The sequence below is a fragment of the Semicossyphus pulcher genome, unplaced genomic scaffold (genome assembly GCF_022749685.1).
Source record: "Semicossyphus pulcher isolate SPU_LCO1_2020_fin unplaced genomic scaffold, fSemPul1.0.p SCAF_1, whole genome shotgun sequence".
Classification (NCBI taxonomy): domain Eukaryota; kingdom Metazoa; phylum Chordata; class Actinopteri; order Labriformes; family Labridae; genus Semicossyphus; species Semicossyphus pulcher.
Window position 1 is genome coordinate 23155987 of NW_027211603.1, and position 16774 is coordinate 23172760.

Below are 16774 nucleotides of genomic sequence, written 5' to 3' on the forward strand. Positions count from 1 at the left end.
CAGTTTGCACTCTATTGATGCAGGTGAGTGGTGTTTCATGCATCACTGACTGTCTCAGTACACAGAGGTGTTTGTAGCTACTGGTAACCACAGGGTCTGTCACAAGCTGTAGCACTGTTTAACACATGTAGCGCTCATCACACACAATAGCTACTGAGCTGTCACTGTTGGTTAAATGCATTCATGAAGCACCGAGAAACACTTGTGGCTACAAGTAAAATCGAGAAAGCTGCAGTTTTACAGTCATCAAGCCTGTGAGGGAGAAAATTATTGTAAAGTCATTTTAATCTTAACATATATACTTAAAAAAAAACAGACTTTATCCACTCATCCACTGAGTCCACTTGCTGCTCCTTAAGGGCCTGTGTCCACTAACAGCGCCTTTGTTCTAGACAAAACAAATGTACAGTATTTCAGCATTTTCAGAGCTCAGTCTCCTCAGCGCAAAAACTCCCTCATCGTCAGCTATTTTTTGTCGCCGTGCTGTCAGTGCTCTCAGTTGGAAATAGTTCAACTTTTGGAACCCTGCCATGCTCGTTAATGTCACTTTTCCCTCACCGACCAATCATAATCAAGAAGGGGCGGGACTTCAAATATCAACTTTGTCAACAACAGTGGCAGAGGTGAAACTAATCCTCTCGTGGGCACAATTTCCAGTTGTAGAGCTGCTGCTAACGCCAGGACACAATTCCTTTCCATTGCTTTTAGGTTCCCTTTGTAAAATTTCTGTGAATAAAAGTAAATATTAGCATACAGACATGCAGCATACAGAGCGATTTAAAACAGACTTAACGCTCACTCCAGAGGGAAGCAGAAGTGCCGCCAGACAACTTTCGCAATCGAGCAACAGTAAGCGCCTGTGAGAAGCTCTCTGAAATTACGGCGTTAGTGGACACAGGCCCTTATTGTGAATCAACTGCAGAGAGGCCAACAAGTGGCTTTGCCTTTGTATTTTCTGTTATAAAAGGGAAATCCTATTAGCTTCTTGCCCACTTCTCAAAAAAATCCACTCTGAATTAACGACCCAGGGAGGCAAATTTTAAGCAAGAAACTGGACAAGGGGAGTATCTTCGAACAAAACACCTGCCTCCTGTGCCACCAGGTTAAACAGCATTGCACGGGAGAGTTTCAAAAACTTTATTCTGCGTTCTTTTCCTCTCACACATATTCATATTTGTTCACTTAGACTGTCCCTTACATGTATACAGTATATTTTTCAGCATATGCTTTCATTCTGTAGCGAGCTGCAGGAAGTATAGCAGGGGAGATGTGTGCTTTTTTTGGTGTGTGTATGTGTCCATAAGCTTCGGATATCACATTCTGTATATTAGGCAGATTGGGGATTGGGATTTTCTCACAGCACTAAATAGCGTCCTGAAAAACCCAAGTGCGGGCGTCAGGGTTGGCATCATCATCCTGAGTTGGTCGATACTAAAGTGATATGTGTGTTTCATTCTGCTATATACTTTATACTCAGTTAATAAGTGATATGGCTTTAGCTAATGTACCTCAGTTGTAGTTTTTGGGAAAGTTAAGTGTTTGTTGCTTTCACTGCCGGTGTCTGATAGGCAGAGGATTCAAACGGGTGGGTTACTGTGTATCTAAGGGAGAGAGGAAGCGTTAGAGAGACTCCTCCCTTGTTGTCTTGTTAAGTAGAGCTGTCTAGCAAAGGTAGTAAAGATGTCAGAGGCTGATATACTCTGGCATTCATACATTTATTGATCTCATCATTAAATCTTCATCACAGTGTGTGTGTGTGTGTGTGTGTGTGTCTGTGTGTGGATATACAGTATGTTGTCAGTGTTTGTGTGAGTGTGAACATTTTACAAGATTACTCTTTGCCTGCTTGCTAAAAGCTGATCACAACAATGATGTCATACTTAATAGGTAGCAAAAAGCCCTGTAACAACACTTTGATGATTATATGTGCATGTACATGTCCATTTGAGGGTGCTGTGTGTAAGATGTGGGTCATAGATCCTTAATGTGCAACCTTGTCCACAGAACAGTGGGATAAAGAGCGATAGTTTAAATGTTACAAAGTGAGCATGTTTGATTGCGCTGCCATTTGAAAAGTGGTCTCTTTTAATGCAGGGGTCAAAGATTTACTCTGCTGAACACTGTGAAACACAAAGTCCAGAGACCCTTGGTCACAGATAGGAAACAAGTATAAGTCAAATTGATGTCTGCACAGCACCATTAATTTGTGTATAAATTCTCACCTGTATCGTGTGCATGTGTGTGTAGGGCTCAGCAGTGGCGGTGAGTGTACAGGGTGATGGAGGGCGCCGCTACAACGATGGACAGTGGCACAGCATCACAGCAACAAGGCGAGGGGCCGTGGGAACAATCGTTGTCGACAATCAATACAGAGGTAACTCTTCTCATATTCATACTGACCACTGTGTGTACCTGCTCAGTGCGTGGGTGTGTACGTATGCTCGTCTGTACATGCAAGTAGGTGCACATTGAATGTAAACTGTGTGAGACTTGCGTGTAAGTGTTTTGCTTTGTAAATCCCCCAGCTGTGCATGGATGTATTAGCCAGGTTAATCCCAGCCACTCAGTATCTAATGAGAAAATTACTGCTTCACACACACCCAAACACACGTATGTTTCGTAGGTTCTTCTCATACATGTGTGTTTAATTTGTTTGTGTGTTAATCTGAGATGGTCTAGAACTGTATGACGAAATCTCTCTCTCACTTACTTTCACTCTTCTGCTCTCTCTCTCTTTTTGGTTCCTCTCCCTCATTAATTGTCTCTGTAATTTGTAATTTTTTTGTTTCCTTAATACTCAGATTTTATATTCACTCTTACCCTCTTTTTATTAACACAATCATCTTCTTCCACCACCACCAGGAAGTTCAGCAGCACCCAGTGGCAACACCATTATTGGAGAAAACACAGGGATGTTCATAGGCGGGCTGCCTGAAGACTTTACTTTGCTAAGAGAGGATAAAGGTAAATCCATTGTTAGTCACTCTCTTATTATGATATCTGGTTATCCATACAACAGGCCATGATGCAGCCTACATACATGTCCTGCAAAAGAACTTAAAATATGAGCTTTTACTCACCTTTGTGGGCAGTCTGGAAGCATGAAGTGAAAACATTTCATTTGACAGTGATGGTTTTTTCCTTGTCGGTCTCATCAGGTGATGCCCAGCTAGTGCGACAGGGTTTCTCTGGTTGTCTTAGGGACGTGAGTTTTAAGATGACTGACATCCCCTCAGAGGAGTGGAAACCTCTGGACTGGGCAAAAGCCACAAGTAAGGTGGCGGTGTATGAAAGCTGGGAGGGATGTCCTGCTCAGACTGTGGATGGAGCCCATTTTCTGGGTCAAGGTAGGATCTCATTGATTGTTGATTTATTCCTCTGTATCATTAGCGCAGTGCACACTAACAATTACAATACATGAAAGATCCAAGCCCATTGTAGTCAAAATGATAGCATGAAGTGCTACAGTGTACACTGTAATATAGAACAATGACTATGCAACAGGGTCTCAGCAGAGAAAAGCTCTGTGGAGTGTCTTATAGGCTGTATTCTACGGTGGCCGACAAGGACAATCACGCTGCAACGGCCCAAATGGTTTCTATTAGAAGAAACAGCATTGCAGCGTTTTTCTTTTGCATGTGTTTTCTGGGTTTTTTGTGTTTTTGACTTTGCATCGTTTCTGTATTTGCAGCACGTTTGATGGTAATGCATTTGTTTCATTTGCAGAGCGCTTCCATCGTTGCTTCTGTTTTGGGCTTTTTCGTGTGTTTTTGAATTTACATTGTTTCTGAATTCACAGCCTGTTTCTTCTGATGGAAACTGCAGCACAATTGTCCTTGTCAGCCACCATAGTATTCAGATTCAATATCATGTGAATGTTTAGTGTGCCTTATACAGTGGCAAAACTGTATATTTTAATGAGATGTTTGCTGCTGATATTGGTGATAATGAGGTTGTTGTTTCATGTTGATGATAATGATGATGATAAGTTAATTACTCTGTGTGAAGGATACGTCTTCCATTATTGCTGAAATGGCCCACTCATCCAAAATAACATTTCTGTCACTTTTGAATACCTGAGGAAATATTTACAGGGTCCCTAACGTAGCAAACAAAGTTGACTTCCTTCTTGTCTGTAGCCTGGTTATAAATTGCATGTTGTCAGCAGTTATTTTCTCTGTGTCTCAGGTTACTTGGAGATTGGCAGAGATGTATTCAGTGGAGGACAGGCCTTTGAAATCTCTATGGATTTCAGAACGGACCAGCTCAATGCACTTTTGCTCTTTACATACAACACACAAACTGACGACTACATGTTGGTAAGAAGTGCAGATTCATTTCATATTATCTAATAGATACATGACAGAAGATGAGCTTTTGTTTATTGTTGTGTATTTTAGGTGGAGCTGGAGGGCGGGCTCCTGTCTTTCATTCTGGCCTCTGGAGGTCACGTGACTGAACTCAGCATGTGGGCCGGGCTCAGCTACTGCGATGGAGACTGGAAACAGCTTTCATTGGCAAAGCGCGGCTCGCTCATCTTAGCTGCAGTCAATGACTGGGCCGAGGAGTCGAGGGGAGCCGGAGGAGCAGTGAGGCTGAGAGTTGATTCGCCATTATTCCTGGGGGGCGTGCCCCCGGAGCTCAAACATCCTGCTCTGGACAGCAGAAGTCACAAACATGGTGAGATATACTGTATGTACCCTCGAACACCATGTCAGTACATTCACACAATCAGTCGACTCAGAACTGGTGGGGGAAGAGTTTGGCATAAAGAGCATAACATTTTAATACGATTGGTTTTAGGAAGATTTGACTATGATGCTAAATTTAAAATGGAGTAAAGAAAGAAAGATGTATGCTTCTCTCCTTCTACTTTTCTTCTTCTTCTTCTACTCTCTCTCCCCCCCTTTCCTCTCTTCCACAGGCCTTGGAGGTTGCATAAGGAGTCTTACCATACGAAGTGATGAAACAAACCCTCCTGTCAGTCACAGTGTTAATCTCTTTGTTGCCTCCCGTCGCTCTGTAAGAGTCTACTTAGACGGCTGTCCCACCAGTGAGAGCCGCTACAACTGCAGAGGAAACGATTCAGTGTTGGTGTACAGTGGGAGGAGGACACAAGCCACAGATAATAGTCTACAGCCATTCACTGGTAACCATGCACAGTATGAATAAACATAACTACACTAGCACAGAGACAGTGCTCACCTCAAATATGAGTGTGGAACTCAGCACACTGAGTAAATACCTCCATCAGGAGTCTGGGTGTTTTGATTAGAAAGTAGCTGGTAAGCAAAAAAAGTGTCACGTCAGTTGTTGGGCACACTTTAGCTTCTGTGGATAATCTTGTGCACAGGTCTATATTTAATAATATGTAGTTTATTTATTGTTACCAACATTATTATGACAAAATAATTGTGGTTTTTATTTTAGGTCTAAATTGATGTTATTGAGCATCATTTTCAAATGCGTTTCCTCCAAATGTAAAAATGTGTTTCTCCCCTGTCTTATGTGCATCCTAAACCCCTCCTGTGTGTAAACACACACCTTTCAAGAGTACCTGTACAGGTTTGTGGCCGTGGCTGCAGGAGGTTGGGGAGCTGGACCTTGGCAGAGAGGACGCAGTCAAAGCAAAGGTAAACTTTTCTGACAGTAGTTGGTGTGTGTTTCTTTGTGTCATCAGACCTTTATGTTTACAGCCAGGTTTGATGATGACATGATATAATACCATACCAGATATACATACTTACAAATTACAAACAGTATTCTACATAAAAATGTAGAATCTGTAGGCAGGGACGTGGATTTTTAGTACGGGAGGTTCTGGTTTCCGACCAGTGATATTGACCAATCACGTGTCAGCAGGCTGCGGCGTATGCTGGAAAACAACGACAACGATTTAGCTTCTTCTTAATCTCTATAAACCGACATCTGCATGCTATCAGCTAACAATCTGCTCTAGATCAAAAATTTAACTTGAGACAAATTCCCTTGACGCTGTGTCACGAAAGCCTCTAAACGTTTAGATTTTCCGACTTCCTCGAACGCATCAGAAATGCATTTTAAAAGTAGTTTTCTTTTGACTTTTTACCAATCTGCATCATCCCCGTTAATTAAAGTAAGTAAAGTAAAGTAACAGTTTCTTTTTCGGGTTCATACCGCAGTAGTTAGCTGGAGTGAAGCCCCTGTGTAACTTACTATTTACATTGAAACTGAGACTCACCAGAAACAGATGAACAGGCGCACCTCCGGGGGATTTAATGAACCAAGACATTATGCTGTTTACTTTGCTGATACACCTGGAGGGGCGAAATTTACTTCACTTTTGATCTGAACACGAGGTCGCTTCTCAAGTTGCTAAATGGACTGTAAACAATGCAGCGCACGGAAAAGGAAGTCTCGGCTAGAAGTCGTTTAGCGCTAACCGCTGGCTAAACCGGACACGCCCGACATGTTCACCGTTGTCCTCAGAGGCTGTATCGTCAGAGCTGATGGGTTCCGAGATTGTTTCTTTAAATGTTACCTCCATTTGAACAGTACGAGAAATTGATAAGCATCAGGCATAGGCGTGCTGTCTGTGTAAGAGTGTGTGTTCCTCTTTAAATGGATATATGTTTGTTCAGTGTTTTCTGTTTTGGTATTTAATTTACAAAACGTCAGATTTTGCCCTTATTGACTGAAAGCTGAAACATATTTACTCACATGTATTTTGGCACTTTCAACAAGGAGTCGAGTCATTTCCTCCGCTTCACTTTGTTATTTAGCGTGTCGCTGTGTTCTTTAGAGATTTTGGATGTATAACCGCTGCCATCTTGTACAGTATGTGAGACTTACCCAAAGCCAGTGATATCACATGAGCCTGGCGGTATGAGAGATTGATAAGGCCTCTATAAAGGGCATCACAGTAAAAGGCTGTTAACCCAGAATGGCCTGTATGGTCCCTTGTGTATTATAAAGCTGCTCGTTAGTAGTGAACGATACACTGGTAGGTCTCAGTGTACCACGCTATGACCAGAGAGAGGAATGACAGAGAGGGAGGGAGGAAGTGCTAAAAACATTAAGAAGAGAGCGGGAAAAGAGGCACATAGAGGACAAGAACTGAGAGGAAAGGTTGGAGAAGGGAGGAGGTAGAGAGGAGGGAAAAAGGGAGGAAAGAGTGGGAGGAGACGAGGAAAGATGCAAGGGGAGTGGGAGGAAGAGAAGGATACATGCAGGTGCTATTTTGTGACATAATGTATCATACATTTCTGCATAAATCTAAAAGTTCTGCAGGGTGTAGTGAATGAGAATAAACGGGAGAAAGACTGATGGATCATATTTGTATTGTAAGCATTTCCAAACAAGCTGTCTTCACCTGTGAAATAGACACTTTAAGGGTTTGCAGCCAGCGTCCTCTTAAGTGATGAGTGAATTAAGGAGCGGATGCAAAGGAAAGATGGAAGGAGGGATGGAGACAGATAATAAAAGTGCTTGTGAGGCAGTGAGTTGGACAGATAGGAAGTGAGGGAGGGAGGAAGGGGGTTAGAGGAGCTGGACCATACTGAACTACTGAGAGAGAAAGAAGGGGAGTGCTATAGAGAAGGAGGGAGGCTGATTGCTGTGAAATATAGCCCAGAATGAATGGCTGGCTGTATTAAATCAGTGCTGAAAAAGTTACTACTCTCATAAATACTATTTATGCTAATGGTGAGGTATGATTTACTGGGCCTATTAAAACACAGAGAGATGGGGGATGCTTTTTCTTTAACCTCATGTGCTCTCGACCTGTTGTTTTGCTTTCTTTCTTATATATTGTCCTTTTTTTTTTGCTTTTTATTTGACCCCTTTCTTTGCATTTCTCTCTTCTTTTCCAGGTTTGTTTTATTGTTGTTTATGTTTATCTTTCTCTGTCTTGATCCACAGTCTTTCTCTCTCTCTCTCTCTAGTACCTGGCTATGTCCCTCCTCCTACCACAGTGCAGAGCTTGAATGGCTTCAGTGCCCAGGTGAGCTGGGCGCCTCCCACCGGTGACATCAGAGGGCTCATTGACAGATATGAGTTGAAGGCCTACAACAGAGACCACCCAGAAGTGGCTCCTATCAAAGCAATGTATTTGGCTAATGGAAACTTAACAGGTAATACACACAAACCTTTGATAGTTGAAGAGATTTGTAAATGCTGTGCAGACTAACCGAGGGTGCCGATGATGAAGGGGCACAAACTTCATTGACAAACTGCTCAAGTGTCACAAACGTGGATGAATCATGATGAGTACTTTAACTTGCAGCCTTGTTCCTATTTAACTTTCTTAAGCTGGTTTCCTCCCATCTTCTGGGGCCTGTAAGGGCATTTTGGCGTTTATTGAAAACACTTCTTTTCTCCACTCACTTTCCTTCTGTCTCTCATACAAACACACACACACACACACACACACACACACACACACACACACTGTCCCGGGCAACCCTGTTAATGTCTCCTTGGCAAGTCCCCAGCTTCAGGAGACTGTCTCCATTTGGAACAAGACACTCAGGACTACCCCAATGATGTCATACCCTGGCATCGCTCCTTTCACTCTCTCTCTCTCTGTTGCTACTTTTCGATCTTCCCTCACTTCATCTTTTATGATGATGATGATGTCTGCGTCCGCGGCTGCTATTCGTCCCTCCTCTCATCCACTCTTCCATGTCTCCAGGCAAATATGAAGATGAGCTCCCCGTCTCCGTCTCTCTCAGTGTCTCTCTCGCTGCCCCCCTCTCTTTGCCAGACATTAAGTCCACCATGATAAGGCTTCTTGTTAATTTATGATGGCCTCGACACCTGACTGCAGAATTACACCAACGGCTAAAAAACACAGAAAGCAAATGAGGGTGTAATGGCGGCGGAGTGGGGCCCTGGCCCCTAATTGAATTAAAAGACACGGGTAACAGAGAGAGAGAGAGAGAGAGAAGGGAGACAAGTACAGGGTGACTGGACATAGAGGGTGAGAGGAGTTGGAGGGGGCTGAAGAGAAGAGAGGGGACGTAAAAGAGTGACTTAGGAAATACAGAAAGGAGCGTAGAGGGCAGAGACGTCTAGGACGAAAAACATCACAGAGAGACGACAGAAAATTTACAATTAGAGTAGACTCTTGCTGTTGCCAAACGCAGGAAGTTTGCTTAGCAACAGTGTCATGTGGAAACAAGTGGAGCATTTAAATGGCACCATTAAGGGACGCTGATACAAACGTCAGCACCAACAGGTTGTTCTAAACACTAAAAGGAGACAGCAAAGATTATTTAGCCAAGTAAGGCAGGGTTGGCACCAAGGTTAAAGCTATCTTAAAAACATTATTAAAATCTACACCATGCTCTGTGAAATGTATTTCTAATTTCGGCTACAGCTAATTTAAGGGATCAGAAGTCCGAGTTTGTAAACTCAAGTGGGTATCTTCTCAAGTTACAGGCCGTCTTTGAGCACAATGTACTCTGTGTTTCTGCCTCAGTCCCTCTCTGACATGTTCACGCTCTGCTCCTGTCCAGGTGTGCTGCCAGGTCTCACTCCATCCACTCGATACATTATCACTGTAAGTGCCTGTAGTCCTGTTGGCTGCTCTGAGAGTCTTAATAATGGTGGTGATGATGATTTGAGATCGAGTCTTAAAACCCCAGAGGAAGGTAAGACTGAAAGCACAAATTTGTATTAACACACGTGCATCTTCAAACTGTAAACACAACTTATTTTCTCTGTATCTCTCACCAGGAGCATTAATTCATGACTGTTTTTGCATTTAGACACAGAGACACACTTCTAGACACACTCAGACACTCTCGTCCTGCCTCCTCAGCGATGGAGATTTTTAGCTATTAAGAGGAGAGAAGAGGAGCAGGGAAGAGAGAGGAAGTACGAGGGCTGCGTAGGGCAACATGCAAGACGACAAACGAGATATTGCGACTGAGTGAAAGGCGGATAGTAGAGAGAAAGGTGTTTCTTATGTGGAAGGTCATGGAGGGAAGCTAACGTGTAAAAGGAAAAAGATTTTTCTTCATGTTAGTCGCTACATTAATCTGTGTTGGACTAACTGGCCTTGTTGGGGAGATAATGTGACGGCAGGGGTCAGTGCAGAGATGGCAAAAATCAATCAGAAGTAAAAGAAAAAAAACAGATTACTTTATTGATTCTTACTGAGCGCACAGTTAAGACACTGAACCAACTTCTGAAGAAGGGACAGAACTTATTTATTACTCGGTTTGCCAAAGTCTATTTTTCAAACACACAGAATCTTATATAGCCCCTTTTTCTCACTTCCCAGAGAGCACAATCACATTTGTTCACCTCCTTCACCCGATCAAATAGTCTTCTTTGTTTCAGCCGTGTTTTGTACAATAATCACAAGCCATGTCTGGCATCATATTTGATGACATCCTGACATGTAGATCATTTTTCCTGATGTTTCTCTGTTTCAAAATAAAATAAATATTATGTATTGAAAATAATACTGTGTTAAAAAATATTTTTTTCTCCTTAAATTTCAGCCCCGGATGCTGTCTCTCCTCCAGCTGCGGTCTCATCCCCCTCAGCTCTCTATGTTACCTGGGAACCTCCAGCAAGGTTACACACACCGCACCGAGTCGCACTTACACATCTCCTTCCTCACATACACACTGATTTTTATTGTGCTCATTGTTATATCGTTTAATGAATGGTAAGATGCTGCATTCCTTATTCCCAAACCTTTTTTTATTAAGTCTTTGCTAATCGACTAGTCGTCTCCTCTGACCTAACACTTAAAGGGAATGTGATATAAAGCAGTGAAGTGAAGATATGTGTCTAACTAAATGAATCATACATTAAACAAACATAATGGATAAAAATAACAGCAGTTATATCTTCTCATTTAGCATAAATATTAATTAATCTAGAATGAAGAACAACAGAGGTTTAACATGAAAATAGTGTATGTTCAATAAAACAATAATATTAATCTCATTTAACTGTTTTGTTCTCATGATAGGCCCAATGGAGACATTACAGAGTACCTCCTCTATCACAACAACCAAATGGTCTACAGGGGGAACAACACACAACACAGCATCACTGGTAAAGAGGAGAGTTTGTGCGTGCATGCATGTGTGTCTGTGTGTTGCAGCGTGCCTGTGACTGGAGGGATGGGGCCTCGTTGTAAAGAGAAGGGGAAGAGTGAAGAAAAGCAAAATGGAGTGGGGGATTAGCATTTGAAAGAGGAAAGAGCATCTCAGCCCTTACCGAGGGAATAGCACTTTGAAAAAGAGCGCTAAACACACACTCACACATAAATGAAAATGAGGCAGCGGAGAAACAAAGAACACTAAACATTAGCGCACACGCAGACACACAGTTTGCTTTGAAAGCTCTCACTGAAGAGACTTAAAGAAGGTACCAAACACATGTCACACCGCTGAGACTAGAGTGCTGCACCAGGATGCAAATAGATATGCACATATTGAGCCGCACACACGGCATACAGGGATGCACACAGGAGAGCTTTTCTATATGGCATTTATATGAGCAGAATAGATTATCTCTCATTTTGTTTTAACACGCACTTACTCGCATGGTTAGCAAAACATCACACTGCCCAGCGCTGTATGTGTGTGTGTCTTTGTAAGTTAATGAATGCATGAGAGCACATATTATCCATGCTGGGTTAATAATGCCGTGTGTCTGATGTTCACAGTGATTGGGAGGATTATGGACGTAGTAATTATACAGTATGTGCAAGAATAGATCGTGTTACAGAGGGGGAGATTGCAACAGTGAGACGGATGGAGAAGAGTTTTGAGGCAAAGAGAGACACTGAAATAGAAACAAGGATTCAGAAACAGCTAAAAAAGAGTGGTGGAGGTGGGATGGGTAATGCTTTTGTAAGAAAGAGACAGAAGTCAGGGGTTGTCATATAAATGAGGGTCAAATCCACTCACAATAACAAGTTGTGAGAGCAACTTAGGCTCCTGGGGGCGTATTCATAAAGCTTCGTAGTCCAAAGGGTTGCTCCAAGTGAAGAAATTCTAAGAAAATTCATAGAAACGTGACGTTTTCTAAGAATTTCCCCTTAAAGTTAAGACTAGATCCTGGTAAAGATAAAAGTTATTCACAAAGCATCTCAGCCCTTAAGAGAGCTCCTAAGGTGAGAAAGTGTCAGGAGGAGTGAGGAGGACTTTTAAGAGGCTTAAGAGTTTCTCAAGCAGGGGAGAAAATGGCAGAAAGAAGGAGAGATAGGACAAATGTTCTCCAAACACTGAATGACAGTGAGCTAATTAGACAATAGCCTACAGAGTGGATCGTGCAGGGACCATGTGATAGATCTCATCAGAGATGCGATCCCCCACCCAGCGCAACAATGCGATATCGGCGGAAATGAAAGTGATCACAACATTAAGATATTTGGCAACTGGAAAAATGCAAAGTGCAGCAGTGATGACAGTGAACCGTCAATCAGCAGGGTGATCACAATTACAGGGAATAGGCATTGGTATAACGGGCTTGAGTATGGGACACACATCCGCATTATTGCACGGGTATATTTTAATTCTACCTAAGTTAACTTTGATAGCAGTTATAAGTATCTGTCCTTCTCTGCCCATCATCACTAAGAGAGTTTTTTTTGGATCAACCAATCACAGCTCCTGAAGTAATGTGTCATACCTAGCAACGGGGCAACCACGCCTCCTCACTAAGCTAAAAGTTTCTTCCTTGCTCAGAGATGCTCAGAGAGTGTTCCTATATCACTCCTAAGCTAGGACTCCTCGCTAAAAGTTTTTAAGCAAAGTTAGGATCTCTCTCAGAGAATTCTCAGAATGTTTGTGAATACGGGCCCTGATGTATTTCAAGATTTTGTTTTACATATTTGACACAAACTGTATGGAGCCATCACTTACTGCCTCTTGCTGTGTGTGTGTGTGTGTGTGTGTGTGTGTTTCAGGTCTCGGTGTGTATTCCACCCATGTGTTTGTACTGAGTGCATGCACTTCAGCGGGCTGCACCAACAGTTCACAAGTTACTCTGCTGACCTCTCAGCTTCCTCCTGGGCCGCTACAAGCACCAACTCTTACCCTGCTCGACTCACGGACTATTCTGGTGGAGTAAGTGCACACACACACACCCCCACACCCCCCCACACACACATATTTGTTTTACATTTGTTGTGCATATGGAAATACACAAAGATTCAAAGACCTTAAATGAGTGTAATAATTGTTTCAGGTCCATATGCCAAGTGGGAAGGGACAGACACACACATGCACACACATAGGCCCTTCTTACACTGCGGTTCCGCCACAGCGCCGTAAAGATGCCCTGCCGTTATGCCTCCTTTACCATTTTGCATTGGACCAAGCAACAGCAGCATAAAGCCGCCCCAGTGTGTGTTTTTAAATAGCGTTCCGGCGTCGCAGAAGCAGAAAGTGTGTGAGGAGTAAACAAACAATGCACTCTGCGCTGTTACGCCCTGCCGGCACCATCATTTACACTGACGCCATTTGACCTCTGTCACTACCTCCAATGCCGGCTCAGAGGTGGAACGACTTTGCCCCACCATTTCGCCTCCGTGCATTTTACATAGACGACGAGGCGTAACAGAGGCGTCATAATCCCGCCTTGAACTGGAAGTGTAAAAGGGGTTACAGAAGGGATAATGAATCTTAGTGACACACCTGATGGCAATGAATTTGTAAACAAACAAACAAACTTACACTACTGGATTTTTTTAATTTAAAAAAAGTGAGATAAAAAGTGAGTGTTCTCTGTTTCACCGTCACTGAAATCGAAGAGCTAAATATAAAAGTAATCGAATTTAATTATGGATTTTTATTAAAATTTTTATTTATGTGTTTCTGTGTAAAAAACAAAGAGAGAGAGAGAGAGAGAGATGGGGCGAGACAGAGCCAGTGACCTTCTGCTGTTGTGTTTACCATGCAGAATATTCTTCTGCACTTGACCTTTCACCTGCAGAGGGAGGGGACGGAGGAAGATAGATCTCTGCACCTTTTCCATCATGTTCATGTGCAAATGTTCCATGTTTTTGTATGTGTGTGTGTGTGTGTGTGTGTGTGTGTGTGTGTGTGTGAGAGAGAGTCAATCTGCGTGAAAGCCATTAGTGTCCTGACTGTCACTTACAGTGGGACTCACCGCAGGAGGGCACAGTGTCACTCATATGCATGCACACATGAACACACACAAACGCACACACGCATCGACATGCTAAAAACGATGGACAGAGGGGGAGAGGATGGTGAAGGAGAAATAAAGGCACACTGAGTCTGATTGGAACGTTTTAAGTGTGTGTGTGTTTATAATGTGATGATCTTTGTTATGCTTAGAGCAGTGCACACGTGTGCATACATATCAGCATGTTTGCCTGAATGTCTGAAGAAGTGTTTTAGTGACAAAGAAACTGTTTTGCCTCCTTCTTGTGCACTTTTTTAATATGCATAGAGAAATTTTCTCCAGGTCTGATTCACTAAACCTGCACAGGCCACTTTTATTCTCATTTATGGACTTCAGAATTGATCCTAAATTGAGTATGTGTTAAAGGGGGCGATCAGAGGAATTGGAGGAACAAGAGGCCTCCAAAGCAAAAAGCAGTACCAGTGGTTCTAACTACATATTCATTCTTCTCCTTTTAATCTTTAGCAATAGAAACAAAACACTAATTATTTCTATCTGTAGTCTAAAAGCATTTGACAGCATGGAAGACAAATAACTGTGTGTAACAGATCATCTAAGAGAATACTGCTGTCTGCAGAGCAGGGATATGTATCACACCCTGAGCCTTTAAAATGTTTCTCAGCTGTATATTCACCAGGTGTGGGAAGGCTGCGTATTGCCTTGTTAGCACATTGGTAATAGGAAAAGGTTGAGAGATCATACTTGGTCAATACCTCTCTATTGTGTCTGTGAGAAAAGCTAAGAGAGACTGAGAGCAAGAAGACAGTGAAGAAAAGTGAAGGATGAGAAGATGAGATTAGAGACAGAGAAAAAGAAATAAATATACTTTTTAAGTTTTAAAGGAAACCACAGATAAATGTAAAAAAACCAATGTTGATAATATATATATAAATAATGTTAGATAAATGTTAGAGAGGGGGAATGTGGGACTGTGTGAAAGGTTGAGGGAGGCTACAGGATCCAGCAAAACGGTATCAGCAGATTTATTTCCTGACCTCACAACACTACCTGATACAAACATATTCACACACGCTGTCAGACATGTGCACAGTCACAAATACATACACTTGTTTGGAGTGCGATGTAAAGAGGTTTTCCAGGGGAGATGCAGGAGGCAGGTTGACACTTCCTGTGTCGAGGTGCAGAATCTGAACAGGTTGCATCTTTGGTGCATGATTTTAGATTTAACCTGCAGAGAAAGCACCCGTCTGTTTCACACTTTTAAACCAATGTTTTTTTCTAAATCCATTACCATAGTGAATTATGATACTGATTATTACAACTCCCCTTTGATTTAGTTTTTCAAAAGTGGACATACATCACACTGCCAATCGACAGCATATAAATCTTATAATAAATGTGATAGATTAGCCAGAGTGGCTAATTGTGTGCTAACACACACTCATCAGTCATTCAAAAACTGGATTTTAATGGGTCGAACCCAGAAAGGAATCCATCACATTTTTAAATGGCCTCCCTCTGTTACCACGCCAGGAGGGCTGGGTTACTCTCAGGGATTTGTAAGAATCGCAGAACTATTTATAAAACCTGCTTTAGTGCTCCTTTATTATTTACAAGCTTTGTTATTCCCAAAATTAGGGAAAATGATACTTCAGATCTTTTCATCAAGTTAAAAATAGATCATATACAAAACGGCGAATCATTCACACATCTCCGTACCGTAGATTATTATTACAGCTCTGCATTTTACAAAGATAGGATGAAGTAAAAGAAAAAACATCATCATTATATTTTACCTCTAATTTTTGATGCCAGTGAACTCAGCAGGTCCTACAATCGCTTATAATCTATCAAAACCAGAGCACAGAAATATTTCATGGCATTAATAAAACAGAAAAAATTAGATGGTACTTTTGTTATTTATAAGATTTTACCCTCTATCTCACATTTTGTAATGTGTAGTCTGCATGCTTCTATTTATAAGGACTGTCTCTTGTTCTCTCCTTCTCCCTCTCTATCGGGGATGACCTTCCTGTTCTAAATATAGAAAAGGAGACACCTCTATCTAACAAAGGAAACTGTGCACAGTGTACTCGTGGGTGTGTTGTGTGTGTGAGAAACCTTAGCTCTCAGCACACACATGCACACAGTTACACAATCAGATTGTCACAGGACTGAAGGACTGCAGAGGAAGGCAAAAGATGTTTCTCTGTCTCTTTAACTATCTCATTCATCTGATTTCACCTGTCAATTAAAACACACCAATAATAGAAGAAGTCCATGAATTTGTGCAACCAAGAAATTCAAGCAGTCGGGATGATGTGGCATCATTCATTTGATTTGTATATAATTATGTACAAAAATATATAGAGATAATATTTAATGCCTTTGTATTATTGCTATAGTAATACTAGCAAAATTATGAGTTAACTGAACAAGGAGAAAATATGCCAACCTAATTAGATGTGTCATCTTTACTATGTGTTTCTAACGGTTTTACAACAACACGAGAGGCTTAAACCTTATCAGACTGTCGTTATACAGCATAACTTGCTTGTGGGTTAGGTTTGTAGTAAATGTAAATTAATTTGACACTCTAGGATAACAGAGTGGACTAGGACGTAAAATGTTTCCCTGTGAAATGCATACATAC

The 16774-nt window shown here is 41.9% G+C and overlaps 1 protein-coding gene across 1 annotated transcript in view; it reads left to right on the top strand.

Moving 5' to 3' along the window:
* The window catches only part of ush2a (Usher syndrome 2A (autosomal recessive, mild)), a 201605-nt gene that overhangs the window by 80017 nt on the left and 104814 nt on the right, over positions 1-16774 (top strand). The window contains exons 31-42 of the mRNA XM_069660129.1: positions 2248-2374; positions 2863-2964; positions 3159-3347; positions 4189-4319; positions 4401-4680; positions 4925-5149; positions 5553-5633; positions 7923-8111; positions 9498-9632; positions 10491-10566; positions 10970-11055; positions 12917-13076. Of these exons, the coding sequence (XP_069516230.1) occupies positions 2248-2374; positions 2863-2964; positions 3159-3347; positions 4189-4319; positions 4401-4680; positions 4925-5149; positions 5553-5633; positions 7923-8111; positions 9498-9632; positions 10491-10566; positions 10970-11055; positions 12917-13076 (1781 nt within the window). The remainder of the gene's footprint in view (positions 1-2247; positions 2375-2862; positions 2965-3158; positions 3348-4188; positions 4320-4400; positions 4681-4924; positions 5150-5552; positions 5634-7922; positions 8112-9497; positions 9633-10490; positions 10567-10969; positions 11056-12916; positions 13077-16774) is intronic.